We start from the raw sequence: 25,604 nt of genomic DNA on the forward strand, positions 1-25,604 counted from the left end.
ACAACACATTTTTCGGCCGTTACCGATATTTTCAAGGTAACACCAATAAAACTGCGCGTTACCGTTGATGACCGGAAGCAGGCTAACCAAATTGTTGCGTGCGAGCTTTTTTCATTGGAATACCGAGTCTACATACCCAGTAGTGAGGTAGAAATTGAAGGAGTGGTCACCGAAGCGAGTTTGACTAGTGATGATTTCTTGGGTCCCGATTCCTTCGGAATCTTTAAAAACCGTGCTCTGCCGAAGGTGAAGATATTGGACTGCCTTCAAATGCAGTCAGTATCCGTAGTAGGCTCCAAAAAAACTTATTCCTTGTCAAACTCGTTTCGTGTGACGTTTTCGGGTTCAGCCTTACCTCACTACGTCGCTATTGGCAAGGTTCGGCTGCCTGTACGCCTGTTTGTACCTCGGGTAATGAACTGCTCGAAATGTAAACAACTTGGTCATACATCGGACTACTGCTCGAACAAACCACGCTGCGATCAGTGTGGCGAGCAACATCAAGAGGGCCCTTGCGGTGCTCCACCAAAATGCGTGTACTGCAAGGAGAGCCTGCATACCCTGACTAACTGCCCGAGGTATAAACAGCAGGGAGAAAAACTTAAGCGGTCTCTGCAAGCTCGCTCCAAGAGAACACTAGCAGAACTCTTGAAGAATACCGCTTCATCTTCTCAGACCACACCAAAAAACAGTAACACATTCTCCATTTTGCCAGTTGATGATCTAGACTCTGACTCAGAGGGCGGTGAGGGTAGTCCGTTTGTCTTTAAAGGCAATACGAGAAAACGAGCAAAACAACACACCACCGAAAAGCCTTGTAAGGCCACTCGTACGGACCACCCTTCCACCTTGGAAAATTCAAGAGGTAACGGAAATACACCGAAACCCATTCCACCGGGTTTTAAACCTTGTAATTATGACAAGAACTTTCCGTCACTTCCAGGATCATCTAAAACCCCAGATGTCCCAGTTTTTCGGCCAGAAAAGCAGCTGAATAATCAGCAAGAACATGCCCCCATGTTCACGTTTTCTGGTATTGTGGATAGCTTCTTCAGTATATTCAATGTCTCTGACTCAACGAGGAGCATTATTAATTTAGTGCTGCCATTCGTGAAAACTCTTTTGAAGCAACTAGCTTCTAGGTGGTCCTTCCTTGCATCGATCATATCTTTCGATGGATAATTCTCCGAATGAGGTCGGGGATATGATCTCTGTTCTTCAGTGGAACTGTAGAAGTCTTATGCCAAAACTTGACACATTTAAATTTTTAGTTAACAACTCACTTTCTGATGCATTTGCCTTTTGTGAAACATGGCTCTCTTCAGACAACGATCTTGCTTTCCACGATTTCAACATTATTCGCCTTGACCGCGCAGATTCGTATGGAGGGGTGCTTCTGGGGATCAACAAGCTCCATTCCTTCGACAGAATCGATCTGGCTTCGGTGACAGGCATTAAAGTAGTTGCATGTCAGGTTAATATTCGAGGTAAATGCCTCAGTATTGCCTCAGTATATCTTCCACCGCGAACTGCGATTTCTCGTCAAAGTTTCTCGGATCTCTGCACGGCTATGCCGGAGCCACGGTTGATCTTGGGAGATTTTAACTCTCACGGTACAGGCTGGGGGGAACTGTACGACGACAACCGCTCAACCTTGATATACGATATGTGCGACTTCTTCAAAATGACAATTTTGAACACCGGGGAAGCAACACGAGTAGCCAAACCTCCAGCAACAATAAGCAGATTAGACCTCTCACTTTGCTCGAGTTCACTATCCCTACGGTAGTGACCATTTGCCAATCAAAATTTCTATTACCAATGGTGCATCTTCTACTCGCTCGGTCGACATCGCGTACGATATTACGAAAAACATTGACTGGCGAAAATTCGCGACCGCGGTTCTTGATGCCAGTCAATCGGTTGACGTACTTCCTCCGCTGGACGAGTACTCCTTTCTCGCGCGTGTCATCATCGATTGTGCGCTGCGAGCACAGACGAAACGTGTTCCGGGTGTTTCCGTCCGCAAGCGACCTCCCACCCCGTGGTGGGATAAGGATTGCACCGATTTCGAGCGGTACACCGACCTCGAGAAAACCTTTAAGGACTTAATTAAAGCAAAAAAACGCGGTTACTGGCGTCGGTTCGTCGATGGTTTGTCGCGAGAGACTTCCATGAGAACACTCTGGAATGCCGGCAGGAGAATGCGAAACGCGTCATCACCGATTAACGAAGACAAGGAGTACTCGGACAGTTGGATATTCAGCTTCGCACGGAAAGTTTGCCCGGATTCGGTGTCGGTTCAAACCAACGTTCGTGATCGTCCGAACGAAACGAAATAGATTCCCCGTTTTCGATGGTGGAATTCTCACTTGCTCTCCTTTCATGTAACAATTCAGCTCCAGGAATGGATAGAATCAAGTTAAACTTGCTTAAAAATCTCCCAGATGTCGCTTGTTGAACTTATTCAATCAATTTCTGGAGCACAACATTGTTCCGGATGATTGGAGGCAAGTAAGAGTTATCGCCATTCGAAAACCCGGTAAACCCGCGTCGGATTATAACTCGTACCGTCCCATCGCGATGCTGTCCTGTATACGGAAATTGTTGGAGAAAATGATTCTTTTTCGTCTAGACAAATGGGTCGAGTCGAATGGTTTACTTTCAGATACGCAATTTGGATTTCGGAGAGGCAAAGGAACGAGCGACTGTCTTGCGTTGCTTTCAACTGAAATTCAACTGGCCTATGCGCAAAAACAGCAAATGGGTTCAGTTTTCTTGGACATTAAGGGGGCTTTTGATTCTGTTTGTATCGATGTCCTTTCGGATAAACTCCACGATAGTGGGCTTTCACCAATTATGAACAACTATTTGAGCAACTTGTTGTCTGAGAAATATATGAGCTTTTCTCATGGAAACTCGACAACTTCACGAATTAGTTACATGGGTCTCCCCCAGGGTTCATGTTTAAGCCCCCTTCTTTATAATTTTTATGTAAAAGACATTGATGGTTGTCTTGATGAAAATTGCTCGCTAAGGCAGCTTGCAGATGACGGCGTTGTATCCGTTATAGGGCCAAGTGCACCGGACCTGCAAGGACCATTGCAAGATACCTTAGACAATTTGTCTACTTGGGCTATGAAGCTGGGTATCGAATTCTCTCCGGAGAAAACTGAGTTGGTTGTTTTTTCTACGAAGCATCATCCTGCACAGTTACAGCTTCAACTAAAGGGTAGAACAATCACTCAAAGTATATCTTTCAAGTATTTAGGTGTCTGGTTCGATTCCAAAAGCACATGGGGAAAACATATTGCGTATGTGAAACAAAAATGCCAACAAAGAATCAATTTTCTTCGTACAATCACTGGAACTTGGTGGGGAGCACACCCGGAAGATCTGATCAGGTTGTACCGAACAACCATCTTGTCGGTTCTAGAGTACGGAAGCTTCTGCTTTCAATCCGCGGCGAAAACACATATCCTGAAGCTGCAACGGGTTCAATACCGTTGCCTCCGAATCGCGCTTGGCTGTATGCACTCGACGCATACGATGAGCCTCGAAGTACTCGCGGGTGTTCTCCCACTGACAGATCGTTTCGCGGAACTGTCCTTCCGGTTTCTTATCCGTTGTGAAGTAATGAACCCATTAGTAATAGAAAACTTTGAGAAGCTGCTCGACAGAAATCCTCAAACAAGATTCATGAGTCTCTATTACGAGTACATGACGCTGGAGATTGGCCCTTCTTCATTCAATTCCTCTCGTGTTTGCCTCCAAGACTTTTATAGTTCCTCTGTAAATTTTGATCTGACCATGTTGCAAGAAATACGTGGAATACCAGATCACCATCGATCGATGGTTGTTCCCTTAATTTTTGCAAACAAGTACCACCATGTTAGTAACAATAAGAGTTTTTTCACAGATGGGTCAACTATAAACGCTTCCACTGGATTTGGAGTGTTCAACGAATTTCATAGCGCCTCATATCAACTGCAAAACCCCTGTTCCGTATACGTTGCGGAACTAGCAGCCATATTTTACGCAGTAGAGCAAATTGCCTCACTACCATCTGATCACTATTTTATTTTTACTGATAGCCTTAGCTCGTTGGAGGCTATTCTATCAATGAGGCCGATGAAGCACTCCTCGTATTTCCTGACCGAAATCCGAGCAAAATTGAGTACTTTATCTAACTGCTCCTATACTATCACCTTAGCTTGGGTCCCATCTCATTGCTCAATTCCGGGTAATGAGAAAGCGGACTCGCTAGCTAAGGTGGGCGCTATGGAAGGCGATATTTTTGATCGACAAATCGCCTTTGCGGAATTTTTCTCAATTACCCGTCAGCACGTCCTCACCAACTGGCAACAAAAATGGAATGAGAGTGATCTGGGAAGATGGTTACATTCTATTCTCCCACAGGTGTCGAACAAGCCATGGTTCAAAGGATTGGACATGAGCCGTGACTTTATACGTGTCATATCAAGGCTCATGTCCAATCACTACTCGTTAGACTCGCATTTCTTCCGAATCGGGCTCGCAGGCAGCAATTTGTGCGCTTGTGGTAGTGGCTATCACGATATCGACCACGTGCTTTGGTCATGCACCCTACATTGTGTTGCTAGATCCGAGTTATCCGCATCCCTCAGGGCCCGAGGAAAACAACCTATGCGGCCCGTTAGAGACATCTTGGCGAGCCGAGATCTCGAATATTTTAATTTAATTTATGTGTTTTTAAAACGGATCGATCTGAGGATTTAGTAGTTAGTGTCATCTTGTGTTCCCCCAAGTTGTTAGCTGCCCATCGGTAAACCCCCATGTTTGTCTTTTTCGTCAGTTGGTCGCTTAGTTCGAGATAAAAAGCACATTGCTCTCCAAACCTTGTGTTCTCAATCCCTACCCTGCCATCCATTTGTTACAATTTGTTACCCCTAACCTCGAGATAGCCGCGAGTAATCGGCCCCCGCTTTACTAACGTTAGTTTTAAGAAATTTTGTCATCCAAACAATGAATATCGGCTCCGCAAAGCTACGGCAAATGAGCCTGGAAAAATAAACGCATTTAAAAAAAAAAAAAAAAAACAATCACTTCCTATTTTTCAATCAAAAATACTACAAATGAAATGAGAGAGAAGATTGGAGCTTTGTAAAAGCGTTTCAACACAGTTTTTGACAATTCTTTCGACTGAAATTGTTAGAGCAGCTGGCAGCAAAAGATTGTAAACAAACCAATACTGCATATGTGTGCGTTCCTTAGAGAAAAAGGCTATAGAAAGAAGGTCGCTGCTTAGGTTGCCGAGAATACGTAAATTCCCCTAGTAAGAGTTTTCAACAATAGAACAACAATGCAATAAATGGTAAATGGCTAAAGTTTGTTGGGGAAAAAGTTATTTTTCGTATGGTTAAGATACATAACAACCCTCTTGTTCTATTGTTTTTTTTCCCCATTTACCATATATTATATTGTGGAAACCACAGATTCTATTTTTATTTTATCATTGTGGAGAATATGATTTATTGTAATTACAATAAACTCTATTGTGTGATTAAAATACATTAAATTGTACCCCAATGCTTCTTTTTTTTACGGGATGGCAACCCGGATAAAAATTAACCATAAAACAATAGAACATATTGTAACAATGTAATAAAATGTATTGTAGCAGCCATAAATCTTATAGCCAAAAACAAGAAAAATACATTAGAACTTATTATAATGTACAACAGAATTTATTGTATATGAGATTTTTACTATAGAAAAGTTACCGTATCCATAAAAAAAATAATTTTTTTCTCCAACAAAATGATATTATTACAATAAATGTTATTGTCTTTTTAGTGTGCAAAATTGTGATAACATAGAATTTATTGTAAACCTATTATGGTGACTATTTGATCATTTGACCAATACAATACAATTACAATAGGATTAATTTTTAACAAAATAAACTATTGTATTTTATTGCTATTTTATTGTAATTTTATGGTTAGTTTTATCCGGGAAGCCTTCACCGCACAACTATGCTCAGAGCCATAATGAAGGCTGATCAAATTCAAGAGCAAAATATAATAGAAAAGATCGAAGTATTTGCATTGCCATTTGATGATATAAGAAAATGAAACTTAATCTATCATGTTTAATTTGTTTGGATTTATTTCAATTCACCATGAAAATCATAAATTCGCTTTTTTTCGTCAGTTGTTTGACTCAAAACAAAAACACAAGATGAAACAAAACAATAGTTGTGTCCAATAGAGAAATACCGTTGAGACGGTGAAGGACAATCCCTTTGTTTACGTTGTGTGGTGACATCTAATATTTTCAAGAGGGTACGTCACCTTGTCGGGGTTTTCCAGTGTTCAGTTGTAATAACAATAGGTCTGTTTTCGTACTTGATTTTCTTCCTTTTACTGTTGTTTGTTGCAGCTTTCTGTAAGTTGCTGTAGAAATATAATATGGTACAGCAAGTACGGGAACATTCTTTTTGTTGCACATAATATTGCAGAAAAGCAAGTACGGGAAGAGACCTAATTAAACCATACGATTAATTGAATAAAACCTTTCTTGTTCAAGTAGACGCATCTTTATTCTTTAGCATCTCGATATGCTCGTACACTCCAAGAAATATGCACGCCCAATCTACGTGAAAACATTGGTAGCTTCCCAAGTAACAATTTGGGTTTTATGAGGGTTCTGGAGACCATTATTAAGACTTGTAGTATGCTATAAAACCTCAATAAAACTTGAAATGTTGCTTGGATTTCCTTCATACTACTTTTCACGTAACATTTATGTCAATACCAGGTAGCCAAAAATATTCCAATTCAGCGGTCAGCGTGAACAGTAAGGTAAATATAACGTGATTGCCACTTAAAACTTGGAAGCGGTTATCACGTAATGTTTACGTGATTTTGTAATGATATTTACTGGAAAATACTGTTCATCTTACGTTTACGTTCCGCGGTTTCCACTATAATTGGAATGGATTTGCACGTAATGTTGACGTGATTTTGAAGTGATTGTTATCGGATCTAACAAATACTGTTATCCATTTTTTTTCCAAGAAAAAAATATTTAAACATTGTTAGAATTTTTTTTTAATACGTCAAGTATGTCATTGAAACTTTAATACTAACCATTTCGCTTTTCCAACACTTAATTGAACATGACAATACAGATCTCGATTCAGGTGCAATACCTGTTTGCACTGTTTACTGCCGAGTCAGGCTAAATTGACCTTTGGAAAATCCTCGGGAAAATCCCCGTTAATTGTATCTTGTAATCCAGCCTCTGAAATCGAAATAAATTTAATTAGCAGTGTATGACGGATTTCAAATAAAGCGAAATAATATAAAAATACCATCAACCAGTTGCAGTATGCGGAATCACTTCTTCCACTAATAAAATCGATGCCGCCATATTGTTTCACTTTTTGATACATGTAAATCACGTAAACTCATTTTACGTAAGCACACCACAATCACACAACCGCACATAGAAGTTTGATGTGAAAATGTTGTCACATTCATTCACATGACATGATATATTTATCAATTTTACTACCATCATGTAAACATGAATGTAGAAGCATTCGAATGAGCTTCGTGATTTTTCACGTATTTTGATCATATTTTGATATTATTTTGATATTTCTAAAAAAATATATAATTAAAACCAAAATTTGATATTTTATAAAAATCGCCAATAAATCACATTTTCGTTGTTGTTTTATTACGAGTCAATCAGGATGCCTGTTGTTTTCTTTATGAACATCACAAAGACAATTATGATTTTTACAGTTATATTTTGCAACATTTATTCATATTAATCTACCTGCGAATTGAATCTACAATTCGATATAAAATTGATTTCGTCCTGTTCGTCTTTAATACTTATACTAATACATTGTCGAATATTGTTATTACCTTTCGTAGGCTTATTCGATTTCTTAGCTCACATTTAAATATATGTTGTCATAAATCTCATTAAGTATCAGTTCTCTCCCAACAAAATAAATTTCATAAAAAAATGTCTGTTAAATTATGTTTGATGCGAAGATCATGCATAATAATATAAGAGCCATCGTGCCTAATTTTCACATCGTAGTATAGGGTCTAATTAACTTCAATCGTTCGTCATATTTTAACTTTTGGGTTTTCTTCGGGTACCAAATTCACGAATGCCTTTTTTTTATTAGAGGCTAGTCTGTTATTTGTCTATAATGACAAAAGTGATTCATTATATACTTTCTTGAAGTTTGTACCACTGGATGATTATTTCCGGTTCTGTACTTTAATATGGCTTTATCGATAACATTTTTTGAATTTGAATCTTGATATCAACTTATAGATTTCAAAACATTCAGATTACTAAATTTGATATTATGATAACAAAATAAGAACTAATTTAGATTTTGAATTTTTCGTTTTCATTCATAGTTATAATTTCATATTGATTTCTTATTTTTTTATTATTAACGAAATTACTGATATCAAAACGCAGACATGGATTTATTACCAAGAAAACATGATTTGTTATCTTTTTAATATCCTTCATTCACCATTTAGATCTCATTTTTGTTATGATTACTGTTAACTCGACCACACGGTAGGCAAAATATGTTATCACGAACGCTTATATCAAAATATCAAATTTAGTTGTCATTTTGTTTTCATTCTCTGCTCGGGTATCGCCGTAGCTCTAGCTAGAGTGTTTCCTACTGCACCTTTGCCTCGAGAGAATTCCCACTTCATACCCGTCGATGAGCCCGCCCGCACTAGAACTCTAATGCGGTGAACAGACGAGGAAACAATGCACGCTATAATTATTTCCGGAAACTTTTTTTATGTGGGAAAACGGGTGTGAGGGTTCCTATATTGAATATTGTTGGTAAACATTCTTATTGTGCAACTTGTTTGCTCGTCTGTTCACCGTTTAAGTATGAAAACTACGTATCAACGGAAAGTTAAATCGTAAATGAACAAGTGAGTATATATGACTGTGTCAAAAAACAAACATACAATATGAACAGCGACAAGTGTCGGCACATTTTTAAGTGATTAATACTAAGTATAGAATATATGTATCTCCATTCAATTAAAAAAAAAGAAGACACCCAAGACGCTTTTTCCAAGTTTGAATTGGAAACAAGCGGCAGCATCTGAGTGTGCTTTTATTTTCAAAATTTCAATTTAATCTAAAATTTATTTATTTTTAAATTTAATAAAAATATTTAATTTACAACCCTCCCCTTGGCTAGTTTTTGTACCTTGCGGTTGGTGGGCGGGCTTAATTTTATGCTTCATAGTGGAGTGTTGGAGACGGTAGGTTTACGGCCAGCGTTGCTGGCTCATGCCACGATAGAATGGCGTCATAGGCAGACAATGGGAATTACTAAGCTTCTCCTCTCTGATAAACCACTGCATGAGAGAACCAAAGATCTAGTCTAGCAGTGATAGTATCACACTTGTTACTCCTTTGATTGAGAGCCGCGTCGTAGTACGCTTACGTATAGGCAATGACGTTGGGTGTGATACTGGCGGGTTTTGCCGCAAATCACTCTTATTTTTTTTTGGTGCAGATAGATTTATTTGGGTTTGCAAGTGAATTATACTATTGAAATATTTCAGAAAATGCACAGCAGTGCTCTTTCTACTTGCGTGACAAGCTTTCATTGTTGTTTTCATTGAAGTATTACTCAGGGAACAATGTTAAACCCCATTTTTGTAAATGGTATTGTAACTAATCTTATACATATTGATTCATTTTGATTTGGGATAAGTGTTTGAACTATGGCTCGGGATTTCCACTGTGGCGTGCTTCTATTGTGACATACCCATACGTATTTTTGTGGTGCGACATAGTGGAAGCGTGTGAGCATAGTTGGAGCATATACCCTATATAATTTAAAAATCAGCTAGGAAGCTAACTTCAAAGTGAAGCATTTTAGTCACTTGAAGGTATAATAAATAGGTATAGGCCAAAATCAAAAGAACTTGAAACACGTTTAACTTTAGCTTACAAGCACAAGTGCAGGTACTTAAGAAAGCATGATTGATTAGGTGAATTAGAGATTTCAATTATTTATTAAATTAGACTAATGAGATATCATAATCATCAAACGAACTTAAATAAGAAAATTCTGAAAGTCTAATAACATTAGGTAGATTAACAAAATAATTAGGATGCGGGAGTTCGCTAAGGGAGGTAACTAACCTTTAAAGTTGTATAATAAATTTTCCTATTTAGTATTGAACTTCAATAATAAAACACAAGTAAACCAATAGCATTTAGCAAATTAACAAGGAGAGGAATAGTTTAGGAAATAAGTAAAAGTAGAGGTATATGACAATTGAAAACTTTTAATCTTTTGCACGTATTGTTTTCCCCTGAGTTTATTGTACTCGATAACTAACGGGTGTTCAATAAAATATGAGAATGTGTCGTCAGTGCCGTCCAGCGATCTTGTGAGAGCATCGCGACTAAGTTGCTATCTTGAAACAATACACACGAAATCCAGTGTTCAAGCTGCCAACATAGGCTAGTCCTTCTTCTGTATTGTCAAAGATAGAAGCAAAATTTATTCAAATGGGGCAAGTCTTGAAACTAAGCTGTCACGCAGTTCCAGCTTGATACCCAAAAAAAAAAAAATACAAATATTTTTTTTTTTTTTTTTTTCCTTTGGTTTTGTTTTTTCCGTCGATCTTGTTTTCCGTGCTGAGCACCAATGCTACCGACGTGCCAGGAAGGCAGCTCCTACACCTGGACCCTACCTATCGACCCATCAACTCATGAACCGGGGACCAACGGCTTTACTTCCCATCCGAAGGAAGGCGTGATCAGAGATGTTATGCCTCAGAACATCCCGGCGGCGCCGACTGGGATTGAACCCAGGCCTGCTGGGGTGAGAGGTAATCACGCTTACCACTACACCACCGGCGCCGTTTTAATACAAATATTTAATTAACAAAAAAAAAAAAACCAGATTAATGCACAGCGTTACAATTGTGATGTCTCAGACAAACAAAAGTCGTATAGAAATGTACATACAGTATCGTAAACTGCTACAGTTTAAGCAAATACATATACTGTTTTAAAGATATAGTTCACTCTTCAATTTTTTCGGAGACACGATTTTCCACAACAAGCGCTCCTTTGCGTCAGAAAAGGCAACTAATGCATTATATTAACATTAGGAGGAATGCTTCAAAGCTACAGCAGAGATTAAAATCATAACTTTTTTTTTAAATAACTAGTTTAGTTTTTCCATAGGTGTACCGGCATAAACTGCCCATAATCGCATATCAGTTCCATATGGATAGGAAATCAAGCAAAGATGGGACTGATATGCCATTATGGGTAGTACAGGCCTTAGCAATGTGCAAAACGTTTTTTTTTCTTGATGGTAATTAATGTAATTAATGTAAATTTTATTTTTCATGTGTAATATTCGCAAATCACTCGCCCCTTGACTGTAATTAAATGTATGTTGGTTGCCTTTTCTGACGTGGTGTGGCGAACAGGAAGTTTCTGTCCCCTGCGTGCTATTTGGCAAATGAACTATATTGTTAACATAGCAAATTTGGTTTAAGTTAACATCGCATATAAGAATGAGATACATCGCATTATGTTTAAGTTAAATCGTATAGGATGCAAACTTCCGAGTCATATGTGATGAATCATTTTTCCATCCTACTGTATCACAAATGAATCGGATTTGATAGTAAGACTTTTCAAATTGTATTTGTTGTTACAGATTAAATCGTATGTGATGTTAAATTAACGCGTTTAAAATGTGATTAATTTTTTAATGTGTATGGCCTTCAATTTTGTACGTTTTTTTGACATTCTTTACGATTTGTTTGTTTGTATATATGTTTGCATATCACAGAAACAACTTTGAATATGCCGGCATTCTGGTTGTCTGAGATATTACAGACATAAGTGATTTATGGGGAAAATTGGCTTCAAACATGCACTTATCGTGACGTGTGCAAAAATAGACTTTTATTTTTATACCTAAATAAATTTGAGCGGTAGCTAATCTTAGTTCTTTTTGTTTATAAAATCCCCACTGTTCTTTCAGCACTCCCACTGTTTTAATTGAGAACATTCTAAGTCTGAACCAATTCAAAAATCCATATTAAGTTGCAAGCACAATGATACTCTATTTCTGTCCAGGAGCTTCGAGAAATGTGTCAACCTAAAAAATCCTTGACCGGATCGGTAGTCTAACCCACCACCACCTGCAACATGCTATGTCACAACTTTACTGATAAGGGCATGTTCGAGCTTATCAGTATTTAATAGTTGTTTTCACATCGTTCGGTTACGGTGCAAAAATGAGCTTGAATGTAATATTAAGGGAAATATTCCCGTACCATTCAAATTATTGATATCCATTGTCGTTTATCAGCATAATTAGCCTAGCTTAGATCGAATTTCAAGCGTGATATAAAAGCATTTCATCACACATGACGCACATTTTGGTATTGAGTAGGCAGTGAGTTCCAGGCAATAAATTTGGTGGTCTATCGAAAGTCGTTTCTGCAGATTGATGTGGTTATAAAGCATACATGAATATAAACATCTACATAGCAGACTCACCACTAACATTGTATTGTACCCGAGCAAAGTCCAGCATCAAAATGACAGCAAATTGAAATCAAGTTTTGATATCAACATCAAACTGAAATCATAATTTGATTTCAGTTTGCGCAATTGCCAAATTTGATATAAAATTTTGTTTTCATTTTGCTGTAGATTTGATCTTCAAAAATATGGTGATGCAGGTTTGTTTTCATTGCCTTAGCATAACATCAAATTGAATACTTCTTTTGTTATCAACAGGAAAGATTGATATCAAATTGAGTTTTCAGTTTGCTCTCACTGATAGCAAAAATAGTTTTCAATGTGATGTCACAGGAAAATTTGTTTGCTTTCAATTTTGATATTTTAACCGTTAAAACGACCAAAACGACAGCAACCTGGGTAATCATTATCAGCTAAATCACAACATCAAATTTAGATTTAAATTTGATCTCAGACTTTGCTCGGGTAGCTACCGTGCAACTGCATGGAATTTGAAATATCCATGCTTACATCAGAATTATAATGATGCAGTGCCTTCCCGTTTTTGACAACACTACTTAATACACTATTTCGTTCATAAGTTAATCTAATTTAAGTTAAGCTAGTGCTTTCTTTACAGTTTTTCACGAAACACCATGCATCTCAAATTCCTTAAGCTTGATTTCGTAAAATCACAAATGGAATAAAGTATTCGATGATTTCTCTAGATAGTGCTGCGCTGCCAAAAACGGGATGGCACTGTAGTTCTGACAAGTTCAGTTCAATTAATTCAACAACAATTGTTCAGTGATGGTAACCGTTACGAATGCAACGGCCTTGTATCGAATTTCATTCCATTGCCATTTCTGTAGAAAAATCAAATGCACCACATCTACTTCATGCGTTCAAAATTACAATGCATTATTAATTTTGGTAATTGAACAATTAACAAGTGAAATTCTCTTAATTCTGGTTTTACGTGTTTTTTTTCGTTCGTATTTTTGAACGTGTGATCTCATATTGTAACCAAGTGTAGTGCAAAAATTAAAAATAAAATTAATGAGGATGAAATTCTCATTATAAAAGAATTGAGTGTTTCTGACAGCAGTCATAGGTATTGCAAATAAAAATAATCAATCCTCGGTTTTGCTTGATTTTGGTTCTATATTTGTGATTATAAGTGAATGGAATTTGTGTTTGGTGCGGATTATGTGGAACACTTATTGGTAAATTTGAAAACATTAGTATAGCGGAAACAGTCCTATTGTTGTGGTTCTACTTGCATTCTTATTCTCACCATTATACCCTTGATATTGGGCTGGTTCAAAATATCGTTTTTGCTCCACTTCACTTAATTGATTGCAAATTAGGTCCTGATCTTTTTTTTTTAAATGCGTTTATTTTTCTAGGCTCATTTGCCGTAGCTTTGCGGAGCCGATATTCATTGTTTAGGTTACAAAATTTCTTAAAACTAACGTTAGTAAAGAGGGGGCCGATTACTCGCGGCTATCTCGAGGTTAGGGGTAACAAATTGTAACAAATGGATGGCAGGGTAGGGATTGAGAACACAAAGTTTGGAGAGCAATGTGCTCTTGATCTCGAACTAAGCGACCAACTGACGAAAAAGACAAACATGGGGGTACACCGATGGGCAGCTAACAACTTGGGGGAACACAAGATAACAGTAACTACTAAATCCTCAGATCTATCCGTTTTAAAAACACATAAATTAAATTAAAATATTCGAGATCTCGGCTCGCCAAGATGTCTCTAACGGGCCGCATGGGTTGTTTTCCTCGGGCCCTGAGGGATGCGGATAACTCGGATCTAGCAACACAATGGAGGGTACATGACCAAAGTACGTGGTCGATATCGTGATAGCCACTACCACAAGCGCACAAATTGCTGCCTGCGAGCCCGATTCGGAAGAAATGCGAGTCTAACGAGTAGTGATTGGACATGAGCCTTGATATGACACGTATAAAGTCACGGCTCATGTCCAATCCTTTGAACCATGGCTTGTTCGACACCTGTGGGAGAATAGAATGTAACCATCTTCCCAGATCACTCTCATTCCATTTTTGTTGCCAGTTGGTGAGGACGTGCTGACGGGTAATTGAGAAAAATTCCGCAAAGGCGATTTGTCGGTCAAAAATATCGCCTTCCATAGCGCCCACCTTAGCTAGCGAGTCCGTTTTCTCATTACCCGGAATTGAGCAATGAGATGGGACCCAAGCTAAGGTGATAGTATAGGAGCAGTTAGATAAAGTACTCAATTTTGCTCGGATTTCGGTCAGGAAATACGAGGAGTGCTTCATCGGCCTCATTGATAGAATAGCCTCCAACGAGCTAAGGCTATCAGTAAAAATAAAATAGTGATCAGATGGTAGTGAGGCAATTTGCTCTACTGCGTAAAATATGGCTGCTAGTTCCGCAACGTATACGGAACAGGGTTTTTGCAGTTGATATGAGGCGCTATGAAATTCGTTGAACACTCCAAATCCAGTGGAAGCGTTTATAGTTGACCCATCTGTAAAAAAACTCTTATTGTTACTAACATGGTGGTACTTGTTTGCAAAAATTAAGGGAACAACCATCGACTGATGGTGATCTGGTATTCCACGGATTTCTTGCAACATGGTCAGATCAAAATTTACAGAGGAACTATAAAAGTCTTGGAGGCAAACACGAGAGGAATTGAATGAAGAAGGGCCAATCTCCAGCGTCATGTACTCGTAATAGAGACTCATGAATCTTGTTTGAGGATTTCTGTCGAGCAGCTTCTCAAAGTTTTCTATTACCAATGGGTTCATTACTTCACAACGGATAAGAAACCGGAAGGACAGTTCCGCGAAACGATCTGTCAGTGGGAGAACACCCGCGAGTACTTCGAGGCTCATCGTATGCGTCGAGTGCATACAGCCAAGCGCGATTCGGAGGCAACGGTATTGAACCCGTTGCAGCTTCAGAATATGTGTTTTCGCCGCGGATTGAAAACAGAAGCTACCGTACTCTAGAACCGACAAGATGGTTGTTCGATACAACCTGATCAGATCTTCCGGGTGTGCTCCCCACCAAGTTCCAGTAATTGTACGAAGAAAATTGATTCTTTGTTGGCATTTTTGTTTCACATACGCAATATGTTTTCCCCACGTGCTTTTGGAATCGAACCAGACACCTAAATACTTGAAAGATATACTTTGAGTGATTGTTCTACCCTTTAGTTGAAGCTGTAACTGTGCAGGATGATGCTTCCTAGAAAAAACAACCAACTCAGTTTTCTCCGGAGAGAATTCGATACCCAGCTTCATAGCCCAAGTAGACAAATTGTCTAAGGTATCTTGCAATGGTCCTTGCAGGTCCGGTGCACTTGGCCCTATAACGGACACAACCCCGTCATCTGCAAGCTGCCTTAGCGAGCAATTTTCATCAAGACAACCATCAATGTCTTTTACATAAAAATTATAAAGAAGGGGGCTGAAACATGAGCCCTGGGGGAGACCCATGTAACTAATTCGTGAAGTTGTCGAGTTTCCATGAGAGAAGCTCATATATTTCTCAGACAACAAGTTGCTCAAATAGTTGTTCATAATTGGTGAAAGCCCACTATCGTGGAGTTTATCCGAAAGGACATCGATACAAACAGAATCAAAAGCCCCCTTAATGTCCAAGAAAACTGAACCCATTTGCTGTTTTTGCGCATAGGCCAGTTGAATTTCAGTTGAAAGCAACGCAAGACAGTCGCTCGTTCCTTTGCCTCTCCGAAATCCAAATTGCGTATCTGAAAGTAAACCATTCGACTCGACCCATTTGTCTAGACGAAAAAGAATCATTTTCTCCAACAATTTCCGTATACAGGACAGCATCGCGATGGGACGGTACGAGTTATAATCCGAAGCGGGTTTACCGGGTTTTCGAATGGCGATAACTCTTACTTGCCTCCAATCATCCGGAACAATGTTGTGCTCCAGAAATTGATTGAATAAGTTCAACAAGCGTCTCTTCGCGACGTCTGGGAGATTTTTAAGCAAGTTGAACTTGATTCTATCCATTCCTGGAGCTGAATTGTTACATGAAAGGAGAGCAAGTGAGAATTCCACCATCGAAAACGGGGAATCTATTTCGTTATTACCCGACGGACGATCACGAACGTTGGTTTGAACCGACACCGAATCCGGGCAAACTTTCCGTGCGAAGCTGAATATCCAACTGTCCGAGTACTCCTTGTCTTCGTTAATCGGTGATGACGCGTTTCGCATTCTCCTGCCGGCATTCCAGAGTGTTCTCATGGAAGTCTCTCGCGACAAACCATCGACGAACCGACGCCAGTAACCGCGTTTTTTGCTTTAATTAAGTCCTTAAAGGTTTTCTCGAGGTCGGTGTACCGCTCGAAATCGGTGCAATCCTTATCCCACCACGGGGTGGGAGGTCGCTTGCGGACGGAAACACCCGGAACACGTTTCGTCTGTGCTCGCAGCGCACAATCGATGATGACACGCGCGAGAAAGGAGTACTCGTCCAGCGGAGGAAGTACGTCAACCGATTGACTGGCATCAAGAACCGCGGTCGCGAATTTTCGCCAGTCAATGTTTTTCGTAATATCGTACGCGATGTCGACCGAGCGAGTAGAAGATGCACCATTGGTAATAGAAATTTTGATTGGCAAATGGTCACTACCGTAGGGATAGTGAACTCGAGCAAAGTGAGAGGTCTAATCTGCTTATTGTTGCTGGAGGTTTGGCTACTCGTGTTGCTTCCCCGGTGTTCAAAATTGTCATTTTGAAGAAGTCGCACATATCGTATATCAAGGTTGAGCGGTTGTCGTCGTACAGTTCCCCCCAGCCTGTACCGTGAGAGTTAAAATCTCCCAAGATCAACCGTGGCTCCGGCATAGCCGTGCAGAGATCCGAGAAACTTTGACGAGAAATCGCAGTTCGCGGTGGAAGATATACTGAGGCAATACTGAGGCATTTACCTCGAATATTAACCTGACATGCAACTACTTTAATGCCTGTCACCGAAGCCAGATCGATTCTGTCGAAGGAATGGAGCTTGTTGATCCCCAGAAGCACCCCTCCATACTTATCTGCGCGATCAAGGCGAATAATGTTGAAATCGTGGAAAGCAAGATCGTTGTCTGAAGAGAGCCATGTTTCACAAAGGGCAAATGCATCAGAAAGTGAGTTGATAACTAAAAATTTAAATGTGTCAAGTTTTGGCATAAGACTTCTACAGTTCCACTGAAGAACAGAGATCATATCCCCGACCTCATTCGGAGAATTATCCATCAAAGGATATGATCGATGCAAGGAAGGACCACCTAGAAGCTAGTTGCTTCAAAAGATTTTTCACCATTGGCAGCACTAAATTAATAATGCTCCTCGTTGAGTCAGAGATATTGAATATACTGAAGAAGCTATCCACAATACCAGAAAACGTGAACATGGGGGCATGTTCTTGCTGATTATTCAGCTGCTTTTCTGGCCGAAAAACTGGGACATGTGGGGTTTTAGATGATCCTGGAAGTGACGAAAGTTCTTGTCATAATTACAAGGTTTAAAACCCGGTGGAATGGGTTTCGGTGTATTTCCGTTACCTCTTGAATTTTCCAAGGTGGAAGGGTGGTCCGTACGAGTGGCCTTACAAGGCTTTTCGGTGGTGTGTTGTTTTGCTCGTTTTCTCGTATTGCCTTTAAAGACAAACGGACTACCCTCACCGCCCTCTGAGTCAGAGTCTAGATCATCAACTGGCAAAATGGAGAATGTGTTACTGTTTTTTGGTGTGGTCTGAGAAGATGAAGCGGTATTCTTCAAGAGTTCTGCTAGTGTTCTCTTGGAGCGAGCTTGCAGAGACCGCTTAAGTTTTTCTCCCTGCTGTTTATACCTCGGGCAGTTAGTCAGGGTATGCAGGCTCTCCTTGCAGTACACGCATTTTGGTGGAGCACCGCAAGGGCCCTCTTGATGTTGCTCGCCACACTGATCGCAGCGTGGTTTGTTCGAGCAGTAGTCCGATGTATGACCAAGTTGTTTACATTTCGAGCAGTTCATTACCCGAGGTACAAACAGACGTACAGGTAGCCGAACCTTGCCAATAGCGACGTAGTGAGGTAACGCTGAACCCGAAAAGGTCACACGAAACGAGTTTGACAAGGAATAAGTGTAGTGGTAATTTTTATACGATAGATGGAGTAGATGAAAGCATAGAGTTGATAGTTCCGTTAGAGTACGGCAGTGTGAAGATTGTATATAGATATTAGACAAGCGAGCTAGGACAACTTTTAAGGAAGGTACAAATCGGTTTGTTCATCTCTCTTTACCAAACTCCCCCTTTGGAGAGGGATGGTGAGGGGTGTCCCCCCCCCCCCGCCACCACTGGCAAAAAGAGATGAAAACCGACCCGCTCAAGTACCAACTGTGTGTTTGAAACAGTTCTACCGATTTTTTACCGCACTTCAGTTGTTATTTGAAGGAAGGCATCCAGTCGTAGGTTTGGAAATTGCAACTATTGTTTACCCCTACCACGATATGTGCTCCTGTCATCGTCGACTTGACGATCTCGAGTCAATAGTTGCAATTTCCAAACCTACGACTGGATTGGTTAAGATCCATAATTTACATTAATTTGCACAAATGTTCATAATTAGCCAGTCATGGCTCCTATATATGGAACCTGGAGATAACGAAACGGTCCTCGAAAGATCCGGAACATCCGTAAAAGTGGTCTATCAATAAACCTAGAAGAGTTTTTTCGAAAACATTAGGAACTGTGATATAAGAAAGAATTTTGGTTCATGACATAAACATGGACCCGGATGGCCATCGGACCGTCCTCCGGAAGATCCGGAACATCCGTAAAAGTGTTCAATCTATGAAACTGATCCTAGTGCTCCACGGTATTTTTGGAAAACACTTGGAAATGTCATATATAAATTGATAAGGGGTCATGACATAAACATGTACCTAGAAACCGTCCTCCGGAAGATCTGGAACATCGTTAAAAATGGTCAATCCATGAAACTGATCCTAGAACTCCACGTTTTTTTCGAAAGCATTAGGAACTGTGATATAAGAAAGAATTTGGGGTCATGACATAAACATGGACCTGTATGGCCATAAGACCGTCCTCCGGAAGATCCGAAACATCCGTAAAAGTGGTCAATTGATGACACTGATCCTAGAGCTCCGCAGTTTTAGAAAAAACACTAGGAGTTCTGATGATAGAATGAATTTGGGGTCGTGACAAACATGGACCCTGATAGCTATGAGAGTGTCCTCCGAAAGATCTGGAACATCCGTAAAATGTTCAATCCCCATCTTTGACATAAAGGATGAAACGCAAACAAACATTTCATGTAAAATAAAGTGCTCCGAGACCGAAAAATTCGTTACTCGACGAAAAACACCTTTGATTGAGCTGAATGTGGCGTCTGTTATGACTCAATTTTATGTCAAAATTGATGCTCATATATGTCAGTCTCAGAGCACCTAAATTAACAAGATTTTTTCTAAGTGTGTAGTTAAGAAAAGGTTAACGCCTAAGGTTTTTCACATTAATATCGCTGCGAAGAAACTGAACATTGTTGAGGGAATATATCTGTATTTGTAACTAATTTGTTTTTGTTTGCTTATCTGTTTAAGATATTATACTTAATTATCTTAAAGATAAATCGTCCAGCTCGAACCTGTGTATGGGTAAGCGGTGCCACCATCATCTTTAAATTGGGTGTGTTTACTCTTCACACGCAGCTATTTTTAACAAGGTGTATTGATACTAGGTTGCCCAGCAAGGCACCACAAGTATTTTCATAATTCAATCTCAGACCTATATTTGCCAGAGAACAACAAATTAATTAAAACCCACTCGTCACACGGTCGTTAAGCTGAAACGCATCATCATGCCACATTCTTTACGCGGTTTAAAGCATAGGGATTGCGGCAGGTCATTAGGGATTGTTGCAGAATATTATTTTCACAGATAACAATCTTTTGTAAATTTCAACTACCTACTGGAGCAGGTTTTTAAAAATCAAATTACACGTTTATCTATCTGAAATTCAATGAATGACGTTGATCTTTGAAAATTTAATCAATTTCAATTGATTCAATCTATGTAAAATGTAAAATCTATGTATCTATGACCCTACCTATCGACCCATCAACTCATGAACCGGGGACCAACGGCTTTACTTCCCTTCCACCGAAGGAAGGCGTAATCAGAGAAGTTATGCCTCAAACGGCGCCGACTGGGATTGAACCCAGGCCTGCTGAGGTGAGAGGTAATCACGCTTACCACTACACAACATTACAAAGCTTTTGCTGTGTTACTTCTGCCGTCACTTCGCGTTCACTGGAAGCAGTACCACTGTGGGACACCAAAATAGGAGAAATCCTAAGTGCCTGTTCAAAATTCATAGTGCTGGAATGTGGTTTTCCACTGATGCTTCAATATTAAAACCATTTTGTGGACAAAAGCGCTAATATTATAAAGTTGAAAAAAAAAAGTTCTGCTAAATAATCACTGCGTACAGGACTGAGTATCAAAACAAATCAAATATCAACTGTCCTATAGAAGACTATTTTCTTCATCATTCATTTGCTATGATGCTGCTATAAAGATATTCTTCTAATGTCATATACTGCCTAAATTTCTTTTAAAATTCCCATATCTTTTGAGCAAATAACAAGATTTTCGAAATATCTGGGATAATAGGGGATATGGATGTAATGTCGGCCTAAATGCCCCTAATTTGGGCCCATACTTAAATTCAGCAATCGACTAAATTTTCAATAGTGAACAAAAATATCCATTAGTACCGTTCCAATAACGCGTTCATCTAGCCATGGGCACAATCTTAGATCCATAGGTCAACATTAGAGCCATTTCCTCTAATCGAATTCTTTAAACCCAGACACAATTTTTGTTCGGGGTCCTCAGATTGAAGACCCAGCCTAATGCTCATGCTTATTTGTGCAATTTTAACCCCCTTTCAGATCAACCGTTTCCCTTTACCGCACTGAACGCTACTCAAATACGAAAGTGAAAGGCGATGTGATGGTCCTCGTTCGCAGTTTCGAAATTATCCACCACCTTTGTTGTTAGTTAACTGAAGTGATCCTTTATTTCTCTGCCATTCACAGAATTTATCCTCCGAAGCGGATCCAAGAAGCGGCGCAGCACCACCACCAATAACGATGCGGACTGTTCATGGCGGGATCTAACCGACTATCAAATTACAAACTTTGAAAAGTGAACGAAACGCGAAGGGTCGTTAAAATGGTTTAATTCTTAACAGTCAGCGGCATGACAAGTAGGATTGAAAACTTTACCGCTATGCAAGTAAAATAAAAAGTAGAGAATTAATGTGAAATGAGTGTCTGTTGATCCGTTTGCAAGAAGATGGTGAGGGTCATTCGTCAAGTGTAGCTACTAAGAAGGCGAATGGCAAATCAAAGTTGTTGGCCCAGTGATAGGTTATTCCAGTGATGCCTAGCAGCTGTGTGAAAAAGGTACAAGCAAAGAGTGAAATAAATATGTAATTTATACAATTATTTTGGTCGAGCACGCATGCACACAGTGAATGTATATTTCAAGATGACACTCATTGAGGAAATGTTGCGGTAGGAGGGCTTTCTTTGAAAACTTTTTCATCGTGAAATAGATCTGAGAGAGTAAATACGGCAAACATCAACTCGAGCACGAAGAATGCTCTCGGGGCTTTATTTTGTGGAGACATTGATGTGACTGCTTTCGTATGTTTTATAAAACTTTTCTTCATTCTGGTAAAAATTTGGAATATTAAATTGTTCTGATGCTGGGTAGTGCAATAAGCAGAATTTTAATGAGCGTTATTCATGATTATAGAAGAAGGTAAACCCAATGAAATAAATTAACTTTATTCCGATCAAACATAGAATATCAATTCTAAGGCTGCCACAATGAAATAAGGGCGCAAAAGGGGCTCGAGTGTTATCTTATGGTGCCATAAAACAAATATTTGTGTCATATTTGATGGCTTAATAATATGCAAAAGTACAGGGTGATTCGGAATAACTGTCACTTTTAAAAATAATCATAAAGATCGAATGCTTTCATGATTTTTGATATTAGTATATTCCAGATATACCTATATACTACCTATATAACTTTAAACTTAGCATACTTTAATTCAAATCTTTCTCCCTTTACCTTTAATTACCAGCAGCATTTGTCACAAAAATTAACCACAGTGTCTAAGCTCTGATATTGAACTGATTTTTCACACATTGTTCCTTTTTATCTCTATTAGAGCATTTCCAGCTCAAATCGTTAAAAAAATGTCAATTTTGTCTCGACCCCTTCTGATTTGAATGAAACATTGCTCACGTGTTCGCTGCTACTAATGGTTGCATTTTTCATTTAAATATGAGTAACTTTTGAAAAGGGCGTATCAAAAAATGGATTATTTTTTTGCAAAAAATCATAACTTGAAAACAATTGATCTGATGAAAATGGCATATGAGAAAAAGTTTTAGGTAATTAAATTATCTTTGCGGAAAAAAATACACTGAAAGAAAAAACTTCGTAAATTAGTATTTAAAAAACGTAAAACGATGATTATCTCAATACACCCCCCTTCGATCTTTATAATTTTTTTTTTCAAGAAAATTTATGGAATACCCTTAAATTTCGTGAAAAGTGTATGCTGGTAACTTTCTTAAAAAGAAATCTATAATTTTTTAAATTTTTGTTGATTTTTACAAGTTGATGAAAATGCATATTTTTTAGTAAAATAATAATTTATTTGGATTCTACGCATAATTTTCGATAACTTTGTATATAGAAACTTTTTTGAATACATTGAATAATTTGGGTGTATCGTTTGAATTAGAGAATATTTTTACTGCAATTTGGTTGTTTGAAACTGGAATATAGCAATGATATTTTCGAGTTCCAGGAATTGGTTTCACTTTCTTAAAAATTGGATCAAATTCCGTGTCAGCCTTTTTGTATTCTTCCGTAGAAACATAACAAAATGACATTTTTGTTTGAAGATCTTCTTTACGACTATTTGCCCAGTCGTACAGTTGTTTAGGGCTCGTTATAGGGTGCTCGTGTTCCTTAGCTAAACTTGCTCTGGTTGCCATTTTCTTAAGGGTACCGCCAATCGCATCACAAGGACCTTTGCCGTGTGAAGTTGCAAAAAAATGCCATTCAATTTCTACATTAAAGGGTGATACGGTCAAAATTTGGTCAAGGGAAAACGCGTGTAAATCGGTGAAATCGTTTATTTAAAAAATCAAATTAAATTTCTTTTTCAAGTTCAATTAGTATAAAATTCAGGAAAAATATTCAGTTAGGCTTCCGCTTTTCCAAATCCGAATTGCCGGGCCTTACGCTTGACCCCTGCCATCAGATTTTGTACAGCCACCTTGTCCACCTTCTTCGCCGCAGAAAGCCAGTTTGCCTTGAACTGCTGCTCGCCCTTAGCAGTTTTTTTGGTCTTCTTTAGGTTCCGCTTGACAATAGCCCAGTTTTTTTTCAATTGGGCGGAGCTCTGGCGTGTTGGGAGGGTTCTTGTCCTTGGGAACCACCTGCACGTTGTTGGCGGCGTACCACTCCATGGCCTTTTTACCGTAATGGCAAGATGCCAAATCCGGCCAAAACAGTACGGAACAACCGTGTTTCTTCAGGAAAGGCAGCAGACGTTTATTCAAACACTCTTTCACGTAAATTTCTTGGTTGACAGTCCCGGAAGCTATGAAAATGCTGCTTTTCAAGCCACAGGTACAGATGGCTTGCCAAACCAGATATTTCTTTGCGAACTTTGACAGTTTCATGTGCTTGAAAACATCTGCAAGATGATGACCAAGGAATCCTCAACGCCAAGGCTAAGGATTACGATGAAATGATGAGCCAACTAAAGGAAAAATACGCAGATCCGGAATGCACTCGAGAAGAAAAGACACAATTATTATCCGTATTACCGGCCCGGCAATTCGGATTTGGAAAAGCGGAAGCCTAACTGAATATTTTTCCTGAATTTTATACTAATTGAACTTGAAAAAGAAATTTAATTTGATTTTTTAAATAAACGATTTCACCGATTTACACGCGTTTTCCCTTGACCAAATTTTGACCGTATCACCCTTTACATGGATACCCATGATGTCTTGGTTGAATGTCTCAATATTATGGGACAAACTGATTCTATTCACAACAGAATCTGCTGAAGTCGATGAAGCCAGAGACGTAACCGATGGGATGATATTCACAATGGATTCACTCTCGATATCTATGGGTGCTGTTGAGCGTACACCACTGGTAGAAGGTTGTTCCAGATCTTGCTGCATTCCGTCATTCGAAGGCGTTTTGTTTGATGGCAAATGGTAAACTTGAAGACGACATCTACTACAAATTCTCAAAGAACTATCCAGAGGTATTTTACAGCCAAAACATTTTATTTTTTCTATTACTCCATCTGACAAGTTTCTTGTATCTGAACAACACCTTTTGATTTAGGTAGAGGTTTACAACACTTGAAATTGTTATCCATCGTAAAAAACTACTTGCTTTTTAACTTGAAACGCTAAGAGAGATGAACTGAATGGAACAGGTGAAGAACGTATATGTAGCAGAATAATTACAATGTTGACATTATACCTATCTTCATTAGGTACAATTGATTATAGCAAACTTTTTTAAGTGTGAGTGTAAGAAGCCTCCACGGGGTGCCTTTTTATGTAGTTGTGATATCGCGGGATGAGCTCTTAAGGCACAATATGGTATACGTCAGAGAAGTACTTAGAGAATTTATCTCAATTACAGGTTTAATAACATATTTGTTTACCTGTTTTTGTTTTGAGCCTCTGTTATGACATACACAATTCTATCCAGGTATACAACTAATATAGGACAGAAAAAAGGCACATGAGTGGGTTTGTTGATTATTTGGGTATATTTGAGAGTATTTACTCATAAACTTGTTTCTTTTCCGCTGCGTCTAAATAGAAACGGGCAAGTCTGACAGCTACCATATTATATAATGATTCAAAAAATAA

General features: G+C 38.9%; 1 protein-coding gene across 1 annotated transcript in view; it reads left to right on the forward strand.

The window, feature by feature from the left end:
• LOC135709212 (growth hormone secretagogue receptor type 1-like) overlaps positions 1-22,036 on the forward strand; it is a 98,532-nt gene extending 76,496 nt beyond the window's left edge. Inside the window, exon 7 of the mRNA XM_065231455.1 lies at positions 21,705-22,036. Coding sequence (XP_065087527.1) covers positions 21,705-21,817 — 113 coding nt within the window. The 3' untranslated portion in view covers positions 21,818-22,036. The remainder of the gene's footprint in view (positions 1-21,704) is intronic.
• Positions 22,037-25,604: the final 3,568 nt, after the last annotated feature.

Source organism: Ochlerotatus camptorhynchus, unplaced genomic scaffold, assembly GCF_037179485.1.
Source record: "Ochlerotatus camptorhynchus isolate MF236.1 unplaced genomic scaffold, CSIRO-AGI_Acam_v1.1 ptg000033l, whole genome shotgun sequence".
Taxonomy (NCBI): Eukaryota; Metazoa; Arthropoda; class Insecta; order Diptera; family Culicidae; genus Ochlerotatus; species Ochlerotatus camptorhynchus.